Source organism: Schistocerca nitens, chromosome 10 (assembly GCF_023898315.1).
Source record: "Schistocerca nitens isolate TAMUIC-IGC-003100 chromosome 10, iqSchNite1.1, whole genome shotgun sequence".
Lineage (NCBI taxonomy): Eukaryota > Metazoa > Arthropoda > Insecta > Orthoptera > Acrididae > Schistocerca > Schistocerca nitens.
In genome coordinates, this window is record NC_064623.1 from 1,859,708 (window position 1) to 1,878,142 (window position 18,435).

The following is an 18,435-nucleotide window of genomic DNA, read 5'->3' on the forward strand; positions in this document are numbered from 1 at the left end:
AATTAATTTGGTAAAAAAAAAAAAAAAAAAACGGGGGAAAGGATAACGTTCCATAAAATAATTTGCACGGACGCGAAAGAAAAAAAATTTTGGATTGAAAACTGTACATTTGATGCTACATTTGCAACATAAGGGTGAAAAGAAAAAAAATGGTGAGTACAGAAATTTACATTTTTTTCCAGTTTCAAGCAGCCATCTATACTTCCTTTATTCCGATCCATTTATTTCGAAATTATTTTTTCAAATTGTAGTTAAAATTGATTTACTACTATTATTGCAAATGATAAGTGAAGAGCATATTCACAGTCATTTATTTGTGAGAGGGAAATTTCAGTGCCAATGTAATAATTCAATTTCTAATTAGAAATCATATAGAAATATCCATTTCCATAAGAGAAATTTCAGATTTCAACATATCATATTTAAAAAATTTTTTTTACCATTGGAAAATTTTATTTGCAATTAATTATGAAAATCGCAAGATGGACGCTAGACGCGTAGAAATTGTTTCCGCGGACGAGCTTAGTGAAAGTGACACATTGCAAAACATGTCCAACAGTCAAATGAATATTGAACTTAATAGGGAGGATGTTCAAGACATAATTTTACCGGATCGATTAAGACAACAACCCCTATATTTAAACAGATATACAGGCGAATGGAGAGTGAGTACTACGCGACAAAACGTGACATTGACAACGTCAACTTCAGAACCAGACATCAATCAGACACGAAAAAATGACGAAACTAAGACACAGGACTCTGACATGCTCAACCAGATTCTGAAGTTACTTGGTGACCAAAACAGAAAATTTGACAAAAGATTTGACGCTTTAGATGAGAAAAATGACAATTTAAAACGAGACATTGGGAAATTTGACACTAAATTCGATGAACTGACACGGGACATAAAACAAAATTTTGAAAAACAATCGAGACAAATTGCCGACTTGACAGAAAACACCAGTAGTCTTGGAAGGAAATTTACTGGCTTATCAGACAAGGTTACGAGACAAGAAAAGGTATTTGTGGAATTCAGTGACGAGACAAAAACTGACTTACAATGATGTAATGAGAAATTGTTAACAGTAGTTTTTGAACAAACTTTGGATTTTCTTCAAGTCACACGCAAGAGATCCAGGTAGTACACACACACTCAGAATCCGATTCTACGTTTAAAGACATTGGAGCAATATAATAGAAACATTTATTGTTCGAATTAATTCCATTGTAAACACGAATCATGTGAACTGAATTCAAACGCTGTGCTAAGCAACGATAATACGCTGCAATTCAAAGACATTAATGTTACGACACCTAAAGAAGATACACACCAAAAAGACTGATATGCAAAGAGCATTGTGCTCAGAAATATTTTTTGTAATATGTAAATTTCTTATTTTCTCATATATGTATGTATCTATGTAAATTTTCTATACTGCCACGCTCGCTTGCGGAGCGTGTCAGTAGAGGAGGCATTGTAATGGTACTTTGACTTCCGCAAAGTTATAATTTACGATCGCGCACGCAGAAGAGCGCTGCGCCAGCGACCGATTTTATAAATAATTTTGTTCTTTTTTTTTACTTTTGTGTAGTTTTTTTGTTTTTAAGAACGAATGGAGGACTCTCTCTCTCTTGTCTTGATACGAAAGACGTGTATTTTTCCCGCTGTGTTGAATGTGCTTTTGGTGAAAATTAAAATTACATTACAAAGCGATGTTGTTTCATTAGCTAATGAGGAGAAGATAATAAAAGGTAACACTACATACCAAATCGTAACGGGAATAGGCAAGACCACTGGCAACAGAATCGAGGCACAAACAATGGCAATGGTTATAATGGCAACGGCTGTAATCGTCAAAATCGAAAGAGACAGCATGATGGATGCATGAGTAATGGATATAATGGTAACGGCAATCCGCTATAGCGGAACAACCGAAACCAGTGGCGTGGTAGTAATGAACCGACACCACAGTGGCAACAAAACACAGCGCCACAACGGAACGCCAACCCAGGTCCATCACAGAACATGTCAGGGAGTTACAACCGACCACCGCAAAACCAGAGCCATACACAATATCAAAATACACCATTGGGGAGGCAGGGCGGCCAACCCAACAGTAGCAACAACAACAACCAGAACCACAATGTGAGGTTAGGGGAAGTGACAGACAACTGTCAACCCACTAATGCTCATCCATTAAACTAAAGACAGCCACAATACGCTCTCCGTTGTTGGCTGCAGGATGGTGTAGTGAGGGCACATCCACGGATGACAGCCATAAACTTTGTATGCTGAGATACAATGAGGGAACAAAAACAGAAAAGGAACTTGTAGACATACCGCAAAAATGTAACCGAACCGACAAAAGTGTTGTGCAGGCTATATTGCAAGCAGATATGTACGGAGCACCAATACAGATAATATTCGATACCGGTGTTTCAACCAATGTCATGAGTGCTAATTTTTACAAGTACTTGAGTCAAAATAATAGAATACCAGTATTGCCAGTGAAGAATTGTCGTGTAACAGGTGCAATAGGTGTACAATCTCATATCATAAAGCACCAGGTGCAAGTCGAGTTTACGGTAGGAAATGAAGCAACGAAAAGCTTGTTCCTAGTAGTTAAGGGATTAGGTGTTGCTTGCATCCTGGGGATGGAATTTTTACGCCAGAGGGACGCAAAAATCAACCTCTTGTGCGGGGAAGTAAGCCTTATGAATGAGGGTAGACGGGTAATTTTGCCGTTGTTGAGGACACGGGAAGTGCACAGTAAATATTGCTGGAGCTATCAGTCGAGATTCGAAGGAATACAGGTAATGAATTTATATTCTGATTTAAGTACAAGACAAGCATGTTATAAAGAGTTTATTACTGAAGACAGGGAGGAAAAACCGAAACTGATAGCCATGAAAGTCAGGGAGTCAGAACATTTGACTGAAGCACAACAAAACGAATTGACTCAGCTACTTACAGATTATGAGAATGTGTTTTCGGAAAAACCTGGTGTTATCGAGGGCTACACCTGTAACATCGAAGTGGTACCTCACGATACTTTCTGTCATGCAAACTACACCATCCCGTGGTCAAAGAAGGAGGCAATTACGAAGGAAACAAGAAAAATACATACAAAGACTTAAAGAAGTTCGCTCAGTAGAGCAACGTTTACATATGTGTGTAGTAGGTTAAGTTTAGAGTGTATTTTTTTTTTCTCTGTGTGTAAATGTTCAGATTTTAGTGTAACATTAAAAGACAATGAGGCGCACAAGATTAGTGCGATTCAATTTTGTAGATGTTAAGGAATAATAGTATTTTTAAGCAATTGCATTTTGAAGAAAAAAAAATGAACGTAGGTTTAAGAATATTTTACAAATTTCATGTTTAAAAATGCTTTAAAAAATATTTTTAAAAAAATTCAACAGCATGTAATGATGAAAGAATTTTTCATTAGTGTGTCATGAATATTTTTGAACTGTAGTAGTAATGAAACTTATGAAATTCAATATTATAGTGTAGATGTTGTTCCATGTATTTATGCCTATACCGATCCTGAAATATGCTCAATCTTAATTTACTTAACAATATGAGTGCAGGGTGTACATCACCCAAGGTACCTCATGTGTTGTGAACAAGGTACAAAGCAAATCAGTAAACGCGACTACCGCTAAGCACTGTTAAAATATATTGCCATCTGCTAAGGCAGAGATTTGCGCGAATTTGTAGTGTAAACAAAAGTCACAAATCTAACATTAATCTAGGAACTTGCACGCTAGGCCTAGATCATAAAATGTCTACAATAATGCGAGAGGCAAAGTTTTGTAAAGTCGAGCCTGGCTCTGGAGGGCAAGTACGCAATGAGTGGGCAGACATGACATGGGGACTTACCTCAGATGAGACAGAAATACAATTGTATAGTCAAAAAAATCTGAAGGCAAATACGACTAAGTGGAAAATGAAAAGAGATAATTAGTGCGAGAGACTGGTAAAATCCAGCACGAGCCAAAATCCAGTTCAGACTGAACTAATCGAAACAGTTACTTTAAGCAGTGTGAAAAACAGTGAAGGTGAAACTGTGATACGGACAGTGAAGTGTTAGTACTGAATGTTCAACAGCGGTAAGGACACCAAACGCCAATATTACGCACGAAAAACTGTGAATTTGCTTATAAATGTGAACCCACAGTCAATATTTTTGGGACAGACTGTAATTTCAGTGAGTACAATAATGCGAGATTGGAATGCGATGCGTGGACTGTTGCAAAACAGCGACCGCAGAAACGGCGAATGTTTGTGCTAAGCTCGTATTGGGACACTCACCAGTGCCTGCGAGTGGGGCGAACACATAAATAATTTTGTCAAGACAAAAACTGACGTGTAATGGAAACAGTATTGCATCAAAACTGCATTCACGGGAGAAGATCCATGTCATGTATTCTGCAGGACAGTGCTGGCTTGACACTCGGAAACTGGTGAAAACTTAACAATAATTACCTCACTAATAAATGCTTCTTTCCCACTAGTGTAACCATCTGCAGTGGGAAACAAATATTACGTTGGTTGTGCGTATGTTTCATGTACTACGTCGGAGATGTGTAGCAGAGCTGACTCCTGCCAACAAACGCGCAGGGCGGATATCATCCCACTCTGCCACGCCCGGCCGAGACAGAAATGCATCGCCAACCGTGCAGCCTATCAGCTGAATCTGATGTTCCGCAACGGCGAGACACGCTGGCGTCGAGTGGGCGTTGACCTCTTCGCAGCCGCCGCGAATGCCGAGCACCGAACACACCAACCGGCGCCGTCGCGAGCTAAACATCGCGGCGTAGATCATCAACGACACCGCAATCAATTGTTATAATGACCTCATTTCTTTGCATAGTGCAACAAAACATTATTCGTAATGTATGCACATCCTGTACTCCAATGACATCCCAAAAACATTTAAGTGAAAGTAACCAAGGCAGTTAGTCTGTCGCTCCGCCAAGGTTTTCCCCAGGCTTTCCCTACGGCCGCGCCAAATGGGCAGCGAACAGTTGACACCCCTGGGACTTCAACTTTACGGACTAACTCGCGATTGTATACCTTTTTAACACTGCAAAAGTTGCAACCCTAAAAAGAAGCAGCCAAAATGAAACTAATTGTATTCTATGTCCTTTTGTACATGACTGTATACGTAACCAATTGTATATTATATTGTTATGTAGATAACTTCATCTGAATTACACTTTGTGTGCAGCACACCTCAGTAATTACAACGGTTTAAATATACGATGTGACATACGTAGACTGTGAAAGAAAAATCTGCGTGGACATGAAAGAGGAAATATGTATGTCAAAAAACATGAACATTTTTTATGACAAACATTTCGGGGGACAATATAGCGTTCCCAGTGCTATATTACGAAAAGACTTAAAAAACAGTATTTATAAAGAAGAGACATTTAAAAATTGAATAATATATTTTTATCATGCAGCCGTAAAATAATAATTTCTCTGTTGAGAAATGCAAAGAAATGCAATGCAAAGAAATATAACAAAGTGATCTAAAGAGACGACAAGATACGCTCTTTTGTTAATTTTTTAGTCGTCTTCACTTCCTCTTTTGTCTTGAGTGTGTATAGACGGACATCTTTCGAGTGCTGACAAATGTAAGCATATTTGTATCAGTTAAGCAGATAATATATTAATTGAATATTATTGTGCACTTTTAATTTGTAAGAGGTGATCCCGATTTCATGTCTGCCTTCCTTGAATTAACCTACATTCAAGTAATTTACAGTTCAACAATCACAGTGGCTGATGCAGCCAACGACGCCATTACGTGGCGATATTAACTTATGAAAAAATACCGGAAAACTCGCCCGCTATTAACATAATATTAATTTTTCTCCACAGCCGCACGAAGTTGCAGAAATACGTAGCTTTAAGATTCTTATTTTCAGTACCATAGCCGAGAGCCAGAGCCAGGACTCCGACTACAATACAATGGTTAACGGAGGTAAGAAAAATACTCTCGCGCATGTGTGGTCCGCAATTGTAATTAATAACTAAAGATCTTTTGCTTTAAAGTGAACTGACTAGCCGAGGAAATTAATATGAAAAATTTATTACATTGTTCAGCTTGTATGCTTATGTTTTAAGATGCAGCGAGTCTAACATTCATTAACGTAACAAATAATTTGAGATTAATATTGTTAAAAAGGAGAACTTCAGGAAAGCATTTAATCGTAAATCAAAATAAAATGAAATATCATTTTTATTAAGGCCCACCACATAAGTCGGCAACAATCAAAAAATAATAACAACAATAATAATATATTAAATTACGACGGCCGACGGACGCGAGAGTAGTTTTCTCACAATCAGCCTCATCTACTTCGATTTGCCAATATCCTGAGTACATGTCCATGGTTGAGAAAAACTTAGCCTCCTTTAGACAATCTAGTGTATAATCAATTTGTGGAAGAGGGTAAACTTCCTTTTTAGTTATCTTATTAAGCTTCCTGTAATCAACACTAAAGCACCAACTGCCATCCTTCTTCCTGACGAGAACCACTGGTGATGACCATGGGCTCTGCGAAGGCTGAATGATGTCATTCTTCATCATTTTCTCTACCTCGTCGTGAATTATTTGATGTTCCTTTGCTGACACAAAGTATGCTCTCTGGCTTATAGGTAGATGGCTTCCAGTGCTAATCCGGTGCTTCACCATCTATTTGTCTAATTTGCTCTTCACCTGTGGATTGAAGCATTCAGAGAAGTCTTGAAGAATGGCAAGTAGCTTCTTCTGTTGTTCCTTAGTGAGATCTGGCGATAGTCAAGCTAGAAGATCTTGTCTCGTAGTGGTAGCGCTCATTTCGCTCACAGACTCTGCATGGGAGGTTTCTATGATGCTCAGCTGTTCTGCAATTAACAGCTCAGTGTTTGCTACACACATGCTTCTTGGAAGGATCTGCGGTTCTTGGCGACAGTTAACTATCCGCAATTCACCAGATCCATTCTTGAACGAGCTGACAGAGGCTGGTATGACCAAGTTATTCTTCTATGGTATGCTTCTCTTACATTCGACTACAAGATCCATGGGTTGATGCATGGAATGACACGACAGTTACCTTCTAGCGCTGACCGCAGGAATGATCACTTCATCCAGCACACACAGTCTCCACACACTCTGATGCGCATCTTCCTGTCCACAGTATCTCATCTCGTCTAGCATAATCTTCGAGCGACCACAGTCTATAATTGCTTGAGAAGCTTTCAAAAAGTCCCATCCGAGAATGACGTCATGACTACACTCTTGTAAGACGATGAATTCTAAGGGCTGTGTATGGTCACTTATACCCATATGAATGACATCTTCCTGTGTGTTTTACATATTTCCCAATAGCCACCTTCAGCAGAGATGTTTTGTTGTCGACGAATACAGTTTTCTGCAACTGGCAACGATACTTCTCCGAAATGACTGAATATGATGCTCCAGAGTCCACAAGAGCTTGGGCTGGTCAGCCATCCAGGAGGATATCGATGTAGTTTCCTATCATTTTTGTAGTGATCGACGGCGGAGGATTTTTCTCTTCGGCGGCCTCACCTCCAAGGAAGGTCGCACCCTTTAGTTTTCCAGGTTGCAGTGGCTAGGTGACCAGATGAACAGTGATGGAGACCTTGATCGACATGTTGGGGAGCGTCCTCTCCAGTGGCTGGCTTGCGGCAATGGTGACCTACGTCATCCTGCACCCACATCTTCTCGTCCATCTTCGTCGTCCCGGATTCGGCGTCGGCTAAGATCGGTCTGCTGTCTTCTGGTGCGGGCGTCATCAAATATCCGCCGCCTTTCTCGACAATAGTGCACCACATGTCCCGGTCATCCACAGTGGAAACATACTGGTTGGTTATCCTGGGTCCTCCAGACATCAGTCTTCCTTTGTGCCCAAACAGGTTCCTCATGCAGCATTGTAGGAACGTAACTTCGCCTGGGACTCGACTTTTTTACCATTTTAAAGAGAAATGTAGGACGAGAGATTGGGTTCAATGTCTGTTCCACTTCCTCCCTTATGACCTCTTGAAGCGTCTTGGGTTTTTGCTTGCCGTGCAATCTGAGTGCCTTCTGAACTTCCTCTCTCACTATCTGATGATGAACACCTGTGAAATCAGTTTCTTCCTCCATCACAGACATCGATACAATGTTTGGAAGCTGTTCAATCTTCTTGCGTGTAATTCTTTTTTGATGCATCGTCTCAATATACTGGCACCATTTTATGAAGTCGTATGCTGTCGAAACCTCCTTCAGGAGTAGGGCTTGATACATGTCCTCAGCAACACCCTTCATGAGATGTGCAACCTTATTTTCCTCCTCCTTTCGAGGATCCACTATTTTACACAGCTCCGAGACTTCTTGAATGTAGGATGCTGTCGTTTCTCCTAGAGGCTGTGTCCTGCACTTTAATTTTTATCTTCAGCCTTGCACTTCTGTCATCATGTGTCGCCGAAATACATGCACAGTTCCGCCTGGAATACTTCCCAGCTTGTGAATTTCTCCTCGTTGTTCTCAAACCATTGCTTGGCAAGTGCCCTCCAAGTAAAAAAAAATATGTTAAATTTGTTAAATTTGGCTATATGCTAATATACCTTCAGGCACTTGTTTGGATCTTGGCTATCGGAAGGATGTCTCATGTGGTGGCACACAGTTGCGGTCATTGTGACGTCTTCTTCTGTCTTGCATAGATTGCGATCTGTTGAATATGGCTCGAACTCTGGTTTCTCGCAATGTAAACGGCGGCTCTGTCATGGCCTGATGGGAAGCCACTGTCTCATCGATAATGTGCGGTATCACAAGTTCCAAAACCCAGTGCCTCCACCAGCAGAATGTCACGTAGAGGAAGGTGTAAGTAGATGAATGACAAACACTAACTTCACTTAACTAAGGTTTATTCAGCACTTGCACATCCAAGAGCGTGGAGCGAGCTGCCTCCGGCCAGAACACATACGGTATATATACAGCTACAGAACATTCCAGTACAGTGATTCTTGCCATTTGTGTATACTACTAGAATGTACTCTAACCAAATGTTGTTGTTGTGGTCTTCAGTCCTGAGACTGGTTTGACGCAGCTCTCCATGCTACTCTATCCTGTGCAAGCCTCTTAATCCCCCAGTACCTACTGCAGCCTACATCCTTCTGAATCTGCTTAGTGTATTCATCTCTTGGTCTCCTCCTACAATTTTTACCCTCCACACCGCACTCCCTCAATGTCTCAGAACATGTACTACCAACCGATCCCTTCTTCTAGACAAATTGAGCCGCAAGCTCCTCTTCTCCCCAATTCTACTCTAATACCTCCTCATTAGTTATGTGATCCACCCATCTAATCTTCAGCATTCTTCTGTAGCACAACACTTCTCTTCCTGTCTAAACTATTTATCGTCCATGTTTCACTTCCATACATGGCTACACTCCATACAAATACTTTCAGAAACGACTTCCTGACATTTAAATCTATACTCGATGATACCAAATATTTCTTCTTCAGAAACACTTTCCTTGCCATTGCCAGTCTACCGTATTCACTCGAATCTAAGCCGCACTTTTTTTCCGGTTTTTGTAATCCAAAAAACCGCCTGCGGCTTAGAATCGAGTGCAAAGCAAGCGGGAGTTCTGAAAAATGTTGGTGGGTGCCGCCACAACTAACTTCTGCCGTCGAATATATGTAGCGCCACATAGGCGTGCTTTGTAGGCACAAAGATAAATACTGGCACCAAAATCTCTGCGTCAGTAAATAAATAAAAAAAAAAAAAGTGGAAGACGAGCCTTTTTCCTCCGCCCAGAGTTTCGACCACTGCATTTTGGTACATTATTCAACGAAGTAAATACAATTTCTGTATTGTTGATCTTCGAATGTAGCAGCATTTCAATGTACTACAAAAATCCGACTGGCAAGACTGTTTGGGATGTTTGTCAATATGGCCAACTCTACGTTCTGAATTTTTTCCTACCTGTGAGAAGAGATGGTTGCTAATAGGAGCTTTTATGAGTTGTGAATCACATGTAGTATTCTCTTCGCCATAAGATTAATACGAATATAAACATTTTGCCATGTATTGTTTCGTGTTTGCTACTATCTCATTTAAATCCTGTCTGCCTAATAAACTACAAACTAGAGTGAGACAACAGCAAACGCGGAAGAATATACATATCATGTCATGTTTATATTCGTATTATTCTTATGCCTGATAGTGATACAGTCAGAAATGAAGCACGGCAACTGACTAGATTTTTAAATCTAAGATGACTAATTTCTGTGCAGAATGTAATGAACTAAAGAGGCACCTGCAAAGATTTTCAAACGGAGAAAAATTTTCGCTAAAATTTCGTTCAGATCATCATCTATCATACGCAGTCTATTATTTGGTTCTTGTTGATCATTATCAAAGAAAGCAGTAGTGTATGTAACAACAAATGTTTCGCTAATGAAACGATTCCTCTCTATTTTTTATTTGTAAGCGGCGGTAGCGCGCACAAAAGCAAGCCACGCCGCGAGCGGCGACAGGCCGTAAACACGCACTATCAGAATGCGACAAACAATGCATGACACAGTACAGTAATGCATTTTCAGCTTAGGGTGACGTAAACACCTATAACAAAGAGAACGGCACTTATCAGATCAAAGAAAAATAAGCAATCAATTCAAACCAGACGAAGCACGTGAAAAAGGAAGGATATCCGTATAAATACGGACGGAGCGCGTGACGCGTAGCAATGGCTACCTGGTAAACCGTAACTGCTAACCTTATGACTCGAACCAAACTACTGCAGCTGTATCGTCGTTCATTCGACCTAAATTGTGTCTCATATTACAATTAGACGAACTTTGTTTCGATTTGGAGGTGCGACCTAAAACTTTTCTCTCCCCTTGAATTTCGAGTCTCAAATTTCAGGTGCGGCTTAGATTCGGCAAAATTTTTTTTCCTTGATTTCGAGTCTCATTTTTCAGGTGCGGCTTAGATTCGAGTGTGGCTTAGATTCGAGTAAATACGGTATATTTTATATCCTCTCTACTTTGACCATCATCAGTTATTTTGCTCCCCAAATAGTAAAACTCCTTTACTACTTTAAGTGTCATTTCCTAATCTAATTCCTTCAGCATCACCCGACTTAATTCGACTACATTCCATTATCCTCGTTTTGCTTTTGTTGATGTTCATCTTATACCCTCCTTTCAGTACACTGTCCATTCCGTTCAACTGCTCTTCCAAGTCCTTTGCTGTCTCTGACAGAATTGCAATGTCATCAGCGAACCTCAAAATTTTTATTTCTTCTCCATGGACTTTAATACCTACTCCGAAATTTTCTTTTGTTTCCTTTATTGCTTGCTCAATATATAGATTGAATAACATCAGGGATAGGCTACAACCCTGTCTCACTCCCTTCCCAACCACTGCTTCCCTTTCATACCCCTCGACTCATATGACTGCCATCTGGTTTCTGTAGAAATTGTAAATAGCCTTTCGCTCCCTGTATTTTACCCCTGCCACCTTCAGAAATTGAGAGAGAGTATTCCAGTCAACATTGTCAAAAGCTTTCTCTAAGTATACAAATGCTAGAAACGTAGGTTTGCCTTTCCTTAATCTATTTTCTAAGATACGTTGTAGGGTCAGTATTGCCTTACGTGTTCCAACATTTCTACAGAATCCAAACTGATCTTCCCCAAGGTCGGCTTCTATCAGTTTTTCCATTCGTCTGTAAAGAATTCGCGTTAGAATTTTGCAGCTGTGACTTATTAAACTGATAGTTCAGTAATTTTCCCATCTGTCAACACCTGCTTTCTTTGGGATTGGAATTATTATATTCTTCTTGAAGTCTGAGGGTATTTCGCCTGTCTCATACATTTTGCTCACCAGATGGTAGAGTTTTGTCAGGGCTGGCTCTCCCAAGGCTGTCAGTAGCTCTAATGGAATGTTGTCTACTCCGGGGGCCTTGTTTCGACTCAGGTCTTTCAGTGCTCTGTCAAACTCTTCATGCAGTATCATTTCTCCCATTTCATCTTCATCTACATCCTCTTCCATTTCCATAACATTGTCCTCAAGTACAGTGCCCTTGTATAGACCCTCTATATACTCCTTCCCTTCTTTGCTTAGAACTGGGTTTCCATCAAAGCTCTTGATATTCATGCAAATGGTTCTCCTTTCTCCAAAGGTCTCTCTAATTTTCCTGTAGGCAGTATCTATCTTACCCCTAGTGAGATAAGCCTCTACATCCTTACATTTGTCCTCTAGCCGTCCCTCCTAAGCCATTTTCCACTTCCTGCCGATATCATTTTTGAGACGTTTGTATTCCTTTTTGCCTACTTCATTTACTGCATTTTTATATTTTCTCCTTTCATCAATTAAATTCAATATTTCTTCTGTTACCCAAGAGTTTCTATTAGCCCTCGTCTTTTTGCCTATTTGATCCTCTGCTGCCTTCAGTGTTTCATCCGTCAAAGCTACCCATTCTTCTTTTACTGTATTTCTTTCCCCCATTCCTGTCAATTGTTCCCTTATGGTCTCCCTGAAATTCTCTACAGCCTCTGGTTCTTTATGTTTATCCAGGTCCCATCTCCTTAAATTCCCACCTTTTTGCAGTTTCTTCGAACCAAATATAGAAATTAAAATGTTTTAGTTCAGGTGAGTTTTGAACTTACGACCCTCCATGCAACAATCTTATATCATAACCACTACACTACGGCGACTGCGCTACTCGGCTTCTTCTGCGACAATATCTTAGACCTCATAGCTACAAATAGGCCAGACTCTATCGACAACGCCTGCACTGAAAAGGCGATTGGTGATCGTGATGTCATTATAGCAACTACAGCTACAAAAGTTAATACATCAGTTCAGAAGGTTAGGAGAGTAATTCTGCTAGAAACAGAATATAAGCAGTTGTTAGCATCTTACTTACACAGTGAAGGGCCATCACTTAGTTCCAGTGAGGTGGATGTAGAGGAATTATGCGCAAAGTTTATGCAGATTGTAAATTGTGGTCTGGAGAATTATTTTCCGAGTAAGAGGATTAAGGGTGGGAAAGAGCCACCATGTTCCAATAACGAGATTCAGAAAATACTGAGAAAGCAGAGGGTGTCACACACTCGATTTAAAAGAGAACAGGCAAACGGTGACAAGCAAAGGTTAGAAGATATTTGTTCGTCTGTCGAAAGACCTATGAGCAAAGCATACAACTATCACCACCACCATACCTTAGCAAAAAATCTGGCAGAGAACCTGAGAAAATGCTGGTCCTACGTAAAATCAGTAAGTGGTTCTAAGGCTTCCATGAAGTCACTTGTTGAGTAGTCTGGTGTGGCAGTTGAGGACAGCAAAACTAAAGCCAAAGTTTTTAATTTCACGTTCAAGAAATTGTTTACACAGGAGAATTGTACTAACATACTACCATTTGATCATCAAACAGATGCCTGTATGGACGGCATAGTAATAAGCATCCCTGGCAAGAGAAACAACTGAAGAAGTTTCAAACACAGGTCACCAGATGAAATTCCAATTTGGTTTTCCAAAGAGTACTCTACAGCACTGTCACATACTTGGCTCGCATTTATCATCAATCTCTTACCCAGTGCAAAGTCACAGGTGACTGGAAAAAAGTGTAGGGGACTCCCGTGTTTACGAAGGGCAAAAGAACGAACCCACATTATTACAGACTAATATCTGTAACATCGGTTTGCATAGAATTCTTTAACACATTCTCAGTTCGAGTATAATAAATTTTCTTTGAGACCGAGAAGCTTACATCCACGATCAGCACGGTTTTAGAAAACATCACTCGTGCAGAACTCAACTTGCCCTTTCCTCACACAATTAACTGTGAACTACGGATGAAAGGCAACAGGCAGGTATCATATTTCTAGATTTCCAGAAAGTGTGACACGGTGCCCCATCGAAGGCTTTTACAGAAGGTACGAACATATGGAATAGGTTCAAAGATATGTGAGTGGCTCAAAGACATCTAAAGTTATAAAACCCAGTTTGTTTTCCTCAAAGGCGAGTGTTAATCAGAGACTCGGGTATCATCAGGAGTGCCCCAGAGAAGTGTGATAGGACTACTATTATTCTCTATATACACAAATGATTTGGCACAGTGTGAGCGGCAGTCTGCGGTTGTTTGCTGACGAGGTGTCAAAATTGAGTGACTGTAGGAGGATACAAGATGACTTTGACAAAATTTCTAGTCGGTGTGATGAATGGCAGCTAGCTCTAAATGTACAAAAATGTAACTTAATGTGGATGACTAGGAAAAACAAACCCGTAATATTCAGATACAGCATTAGTAGTGTCCTGCTTGACACAGTCACATCATTTAAATACTTGGGCATAATGTTGCAAAGTGACATGAAATGAAACAAGCATGTAAGATCTGTGGTAGGAAAAGTGAATTGTCAACTTTGGTTTATTGGGAGAATTCTGGGAAACTGTGGTTCCTCTGAAAAAAGGAGACCGTATATAGGATGCTAGTGTGACTTATTTTTTGAGTACTGCCCCAGTCTTTGGGATCCGTAACAGATCAGATTACAGGAAGACATTGAATCAATTCAAAGACGGACTGCTAGATTATTACTGGTAAGTTTGAAAAACACGCAAGTGTTACGGAGACGATTCAGGAACTCAAATGGGAATCCCCAGAGGGAAGGCGACATTCTTCTTGAGAAACTGAGAAAATTTAGAGAACCGGCATTTGAAGCTGACTGCAGAATGATCCTGCTGCTTCCAACATACACTGTGCGTAAGTACCACGACGATAAGAGTAGGGAGATTAGGGCTCATATTGACGCATATACAGAGTTGTTTTTTCCTCGTTCTATTTGCGAGTGGAACAGGAAAGGAAATGACTTAACGGTATGGGGTACCATCTGCCATGTGCCGTAAGGTGCACCATTGCGCAGTATCGATGTAGATATAGTTGGGAAAAAAAAGCCACAATATTTTTATTAATCATTTTATGAAAACCTACTTCCTATTCTTGTCAACTGGGAGCATCTGGACTGCCACCCAGCTTCACACTCCGGGGAAAGAACTGCTCAGGTAAAATGTACGAAAGCAGCAGAGGCTCGGAACAATCCCCCCTGACAGCACAGGGTCCACAACTCGCAGATACTGTGACCAAAATGGGGAAACTGATACGGAACACATTAGTCAGTATTTACTCTATATTCATACCTGACTTACATTTTTCACATTTTAGCACCGTGGCAGGTCTACGACAGTTAATACTTACTGATTCCTTTTAAAACACAGGTGAGTACTGTGTTGTGCATCGATTGCATTTTTTTTGCGAATATATGATACCTGTTCTCAGTAGTTTGTCGTTTTCTTTATGACCGAGATGGAAGTTAAAGAGAGATTAACTTTTTATCAACTGAGTGCACTGTGCAGTTTTTCAGTAACTGTTGCACGAAGCTGAAAACAGCGTTTATACCTAGTCTTAAGAGGGAGTACTCTTCGGAACTGAGTCACACCTGGAGCAGCGTAACTTCACTATTTGTTACACTGTACCATTCGTATTCTAGGTTCCCAGGTACGCAGTTTAGGCTGGTAAGTAACATTTACAAGGGGCTTTTACATAAAGCCCCTAATAGTGACGGTTCATTCGAGAAACTCTAATCCTTACTATACGCTCAGGAACTGAAGGTCAAAGTAATTCCAAAATAACTCTATTACTCCTCATAACACATGATCCCCACACACTGCAGCAAACTTGGCAAAGGCCAAACTGCTCCACAATCCTGACAGCTAGCTGTTCTGTCAGAACTCAATAATGTATAGAAACAACAGGCCTGCCTCACTTGTGCTCATACTGAAGTTCTCTGGCAATTAAAGACCGTAATCCTGTGACATCTACCCCCCCCCCCCCTTCCTTAATAACTGCAACGTGCATCCACCTGCACCTGCTTACTGTAGTTTAGTCCCGGTTTTCCTAGACCGTTACAACCTTATCTGTTAAAAAATTAAGGATGCCTCAACGCCCGAGTAGATGTCCCACCGTAAGACACCTACTGTTAGTCACTTCCCAATTTATACAATTTTGGTAAACTTTTTGGAAAACAGTGATCAACTGATTATTATATTTTGACTAAAGTTAAGTCTTGATCACACCATTTATGTTTTAATGATACCTATATCATTAAAACATAAATGGTGTGATCAAGACTGAACTTTAGTCAAAATATAACTTCCCAATTTGACTCAGTATATGTTTGTTAGTTTCTTGATCTATCCATCTAAGCTTCAGCAGCAGCAGCACCACCACATTTCAAAGATCTTCCATTCTCTTCATGTCTATATGTCCATAATATTTAATTTTCACATAAGGCTACATTCCAGACAAATACATACAGAAAAGAATTCCCCACACTAAGCATCACCACAACAATTTGCCCAGTACTGATAGTTACCTCTACCTCTACAAAATGTGAGAATAGAGAAGCACACATCTCAAGATTAATGACAGGAACTCACACGTCCATGTGGGGCACTGTCGTGACGACTGTCGGTCTGACGGCTGCGACTGTCGCCACAGGCCCCCCCTCTTCCTCCTCGTCCTCATCCTCGTACACCGGCTGCCCGTCGTAGCTTCCCGTGTCGTCCTTCCCCGCTGCAGAGTGTGGCGGTATTTCGGCCACCTCTTCGTCTTCGCGCTCCGAAGAGGAGTCACCTGTAGGAGTGGGAAACACTGAACTGCACGTAAATGAACGAGAGCTCTTACACGAAAGTGGCTCCAAATTAGAAACTGTAATTCCGCCACAGTACATCTTTCGAAAGTAAAGGTTGAAGACAGAAATGAGGAGTCGTGGCAGGCACCCCTCGATGCTTCGTAAATGCACACTTTACGTTCCATTTTTCTGTTTACACCGACAATTCTTGAAGTCTGTCAGTAATTCAAAGCACTCTTTATTAATTCCCCTGCACACAATTTTACCACTTGGCAGTTCAGTCGATCTGGAATTCTCATACTGAGAAGTGAGCCAGTTGTTTATGTACTGAAAGACGTGGTATCCATTGCAGCAGGATGAAGCTGTAAGCTCTTAGTGCAAGATTTCACGTACTACTAAATGTTATATTGACATTATTTTAACTTCCTGAATTACATTGTAGTCTAAAATCACAATTTTTCAGAACAGTCACCAGAAACCATTTCAGCATGCACCACACACAACCATACGTAGAAAACTTTGTATTTAGTTTTGCTGTCCTTGCATTTGTAGCACCTTCCACTTTTCGCTGGTGGGGGATCTTCATCTATTCTTTGTTCTTTGGTGCTGGAGAGGTTAGTGGTAAGCCTGGGAATTTTGAGCGAGAGGTTTGGCTGCGTTGCACGCACTGTCAGATATGGCGTTAAGAGAGACTTTAATAGGGTTCTGAGGTATTCTCTTCCAACTGAAACGTTTCTGTTTGCTTTGAATGTAATGTAGCCATTGATAGCTGCAACGTTCAACAACTGAAACAAAGAGACAGAGGTCACTGTCTTGTCCCTCTAGCAACAGTATATTTGCCACACACAGCATCAATGACATCTACGACACCCTCTCTTTTGTTGTAGCACATTATTATACTCGGTTTTTTTCTTTTCACCACTGTCACTATTTCATCATCATGATGCATTGACAAAACAAGCAGTATTGATTTGTTTTGTTTTGGTACATATGAGAGTAATGTGACATCTTCCTGAGATCGAAACACACTTGAGAACTCTTTTAGATTTTTTGGGTAAAAACTCAACTGGAATTTCAGGCTTATGTTTTTAATGTACCAACAAAAGTAATAGTCTTTTCTTATAGCACTTTTCTAATGATTGGGTAACAAGTAAACCAATTATCTATTGTAGATTTCTTCCAGACCAGTTTACTGAGTCTACGAGAGACAAAAAACAGACTGCCTTATTACTGACTTTGAATGCTCCTTGTGGTTGTGCACCTGCATAGATTTTCAAATGTTTTACGTAGTATGTTTTGGAACATGCCAGGATCAAAACCTTTATCCCATACTCAGTAGGTTTAGTAGGTATACATATTCTGAACCTGCTCCTGCCTCTGTATGGAATGAGCATTTTGTCCACAGTAATGTTTCCTGATGGAGCAAAATATGCACTGCAGTTGGAGACAAACATACTGAGAATGGATCTTATGGCAGCAAGATTATCTTGTGCTTTTCTTTCTTGCATCATACTGATGTTGACAAACCTGATACAAAGAGTCAAAAATCTGAATCTTTTCAATAACACTTGCTCGAAAGATTTCTATTCCAGTCCCACCTGTATTCCAAAAATCTTCGATATTCGTTTTACTGCCATGCAATGTTCCACAGCTAAGTAAACTAGGCCAAAATATGCCTTCAGTTCATCAAAACTTACTTTTACGCCTAGCCACATTTGGGTCACTCGTACATTTGTTT

General features: G+C 40.3%; 1 protein-coding gene across 3 annotated transcripts in view; it reads right to left on the reverse strand.

The window, feature by feature from the left end:
• Window positions 1-18,435, reverse strand: part of LOC126210239 (zinc finger CCCH domain-containing protein 14) — a 238,337-nt gene that overhangs the window by 109,551 nt on the left and 110,351 nt on the right. For all 3 annotated transcript variants that reach the window (XM_049939427.1, XM_049939426.1, XM_049939428.1), the window contains one exon: window positions 16,504-16,699. In XM_049939427.1, coding sequence (XP_049795384.1) covers window positions 16,504-16,699 — 196 coding nt within the window. The remainder of the gene's footprint in view (window positions 1-16,503; window positions 16,700-18,435) is intronic.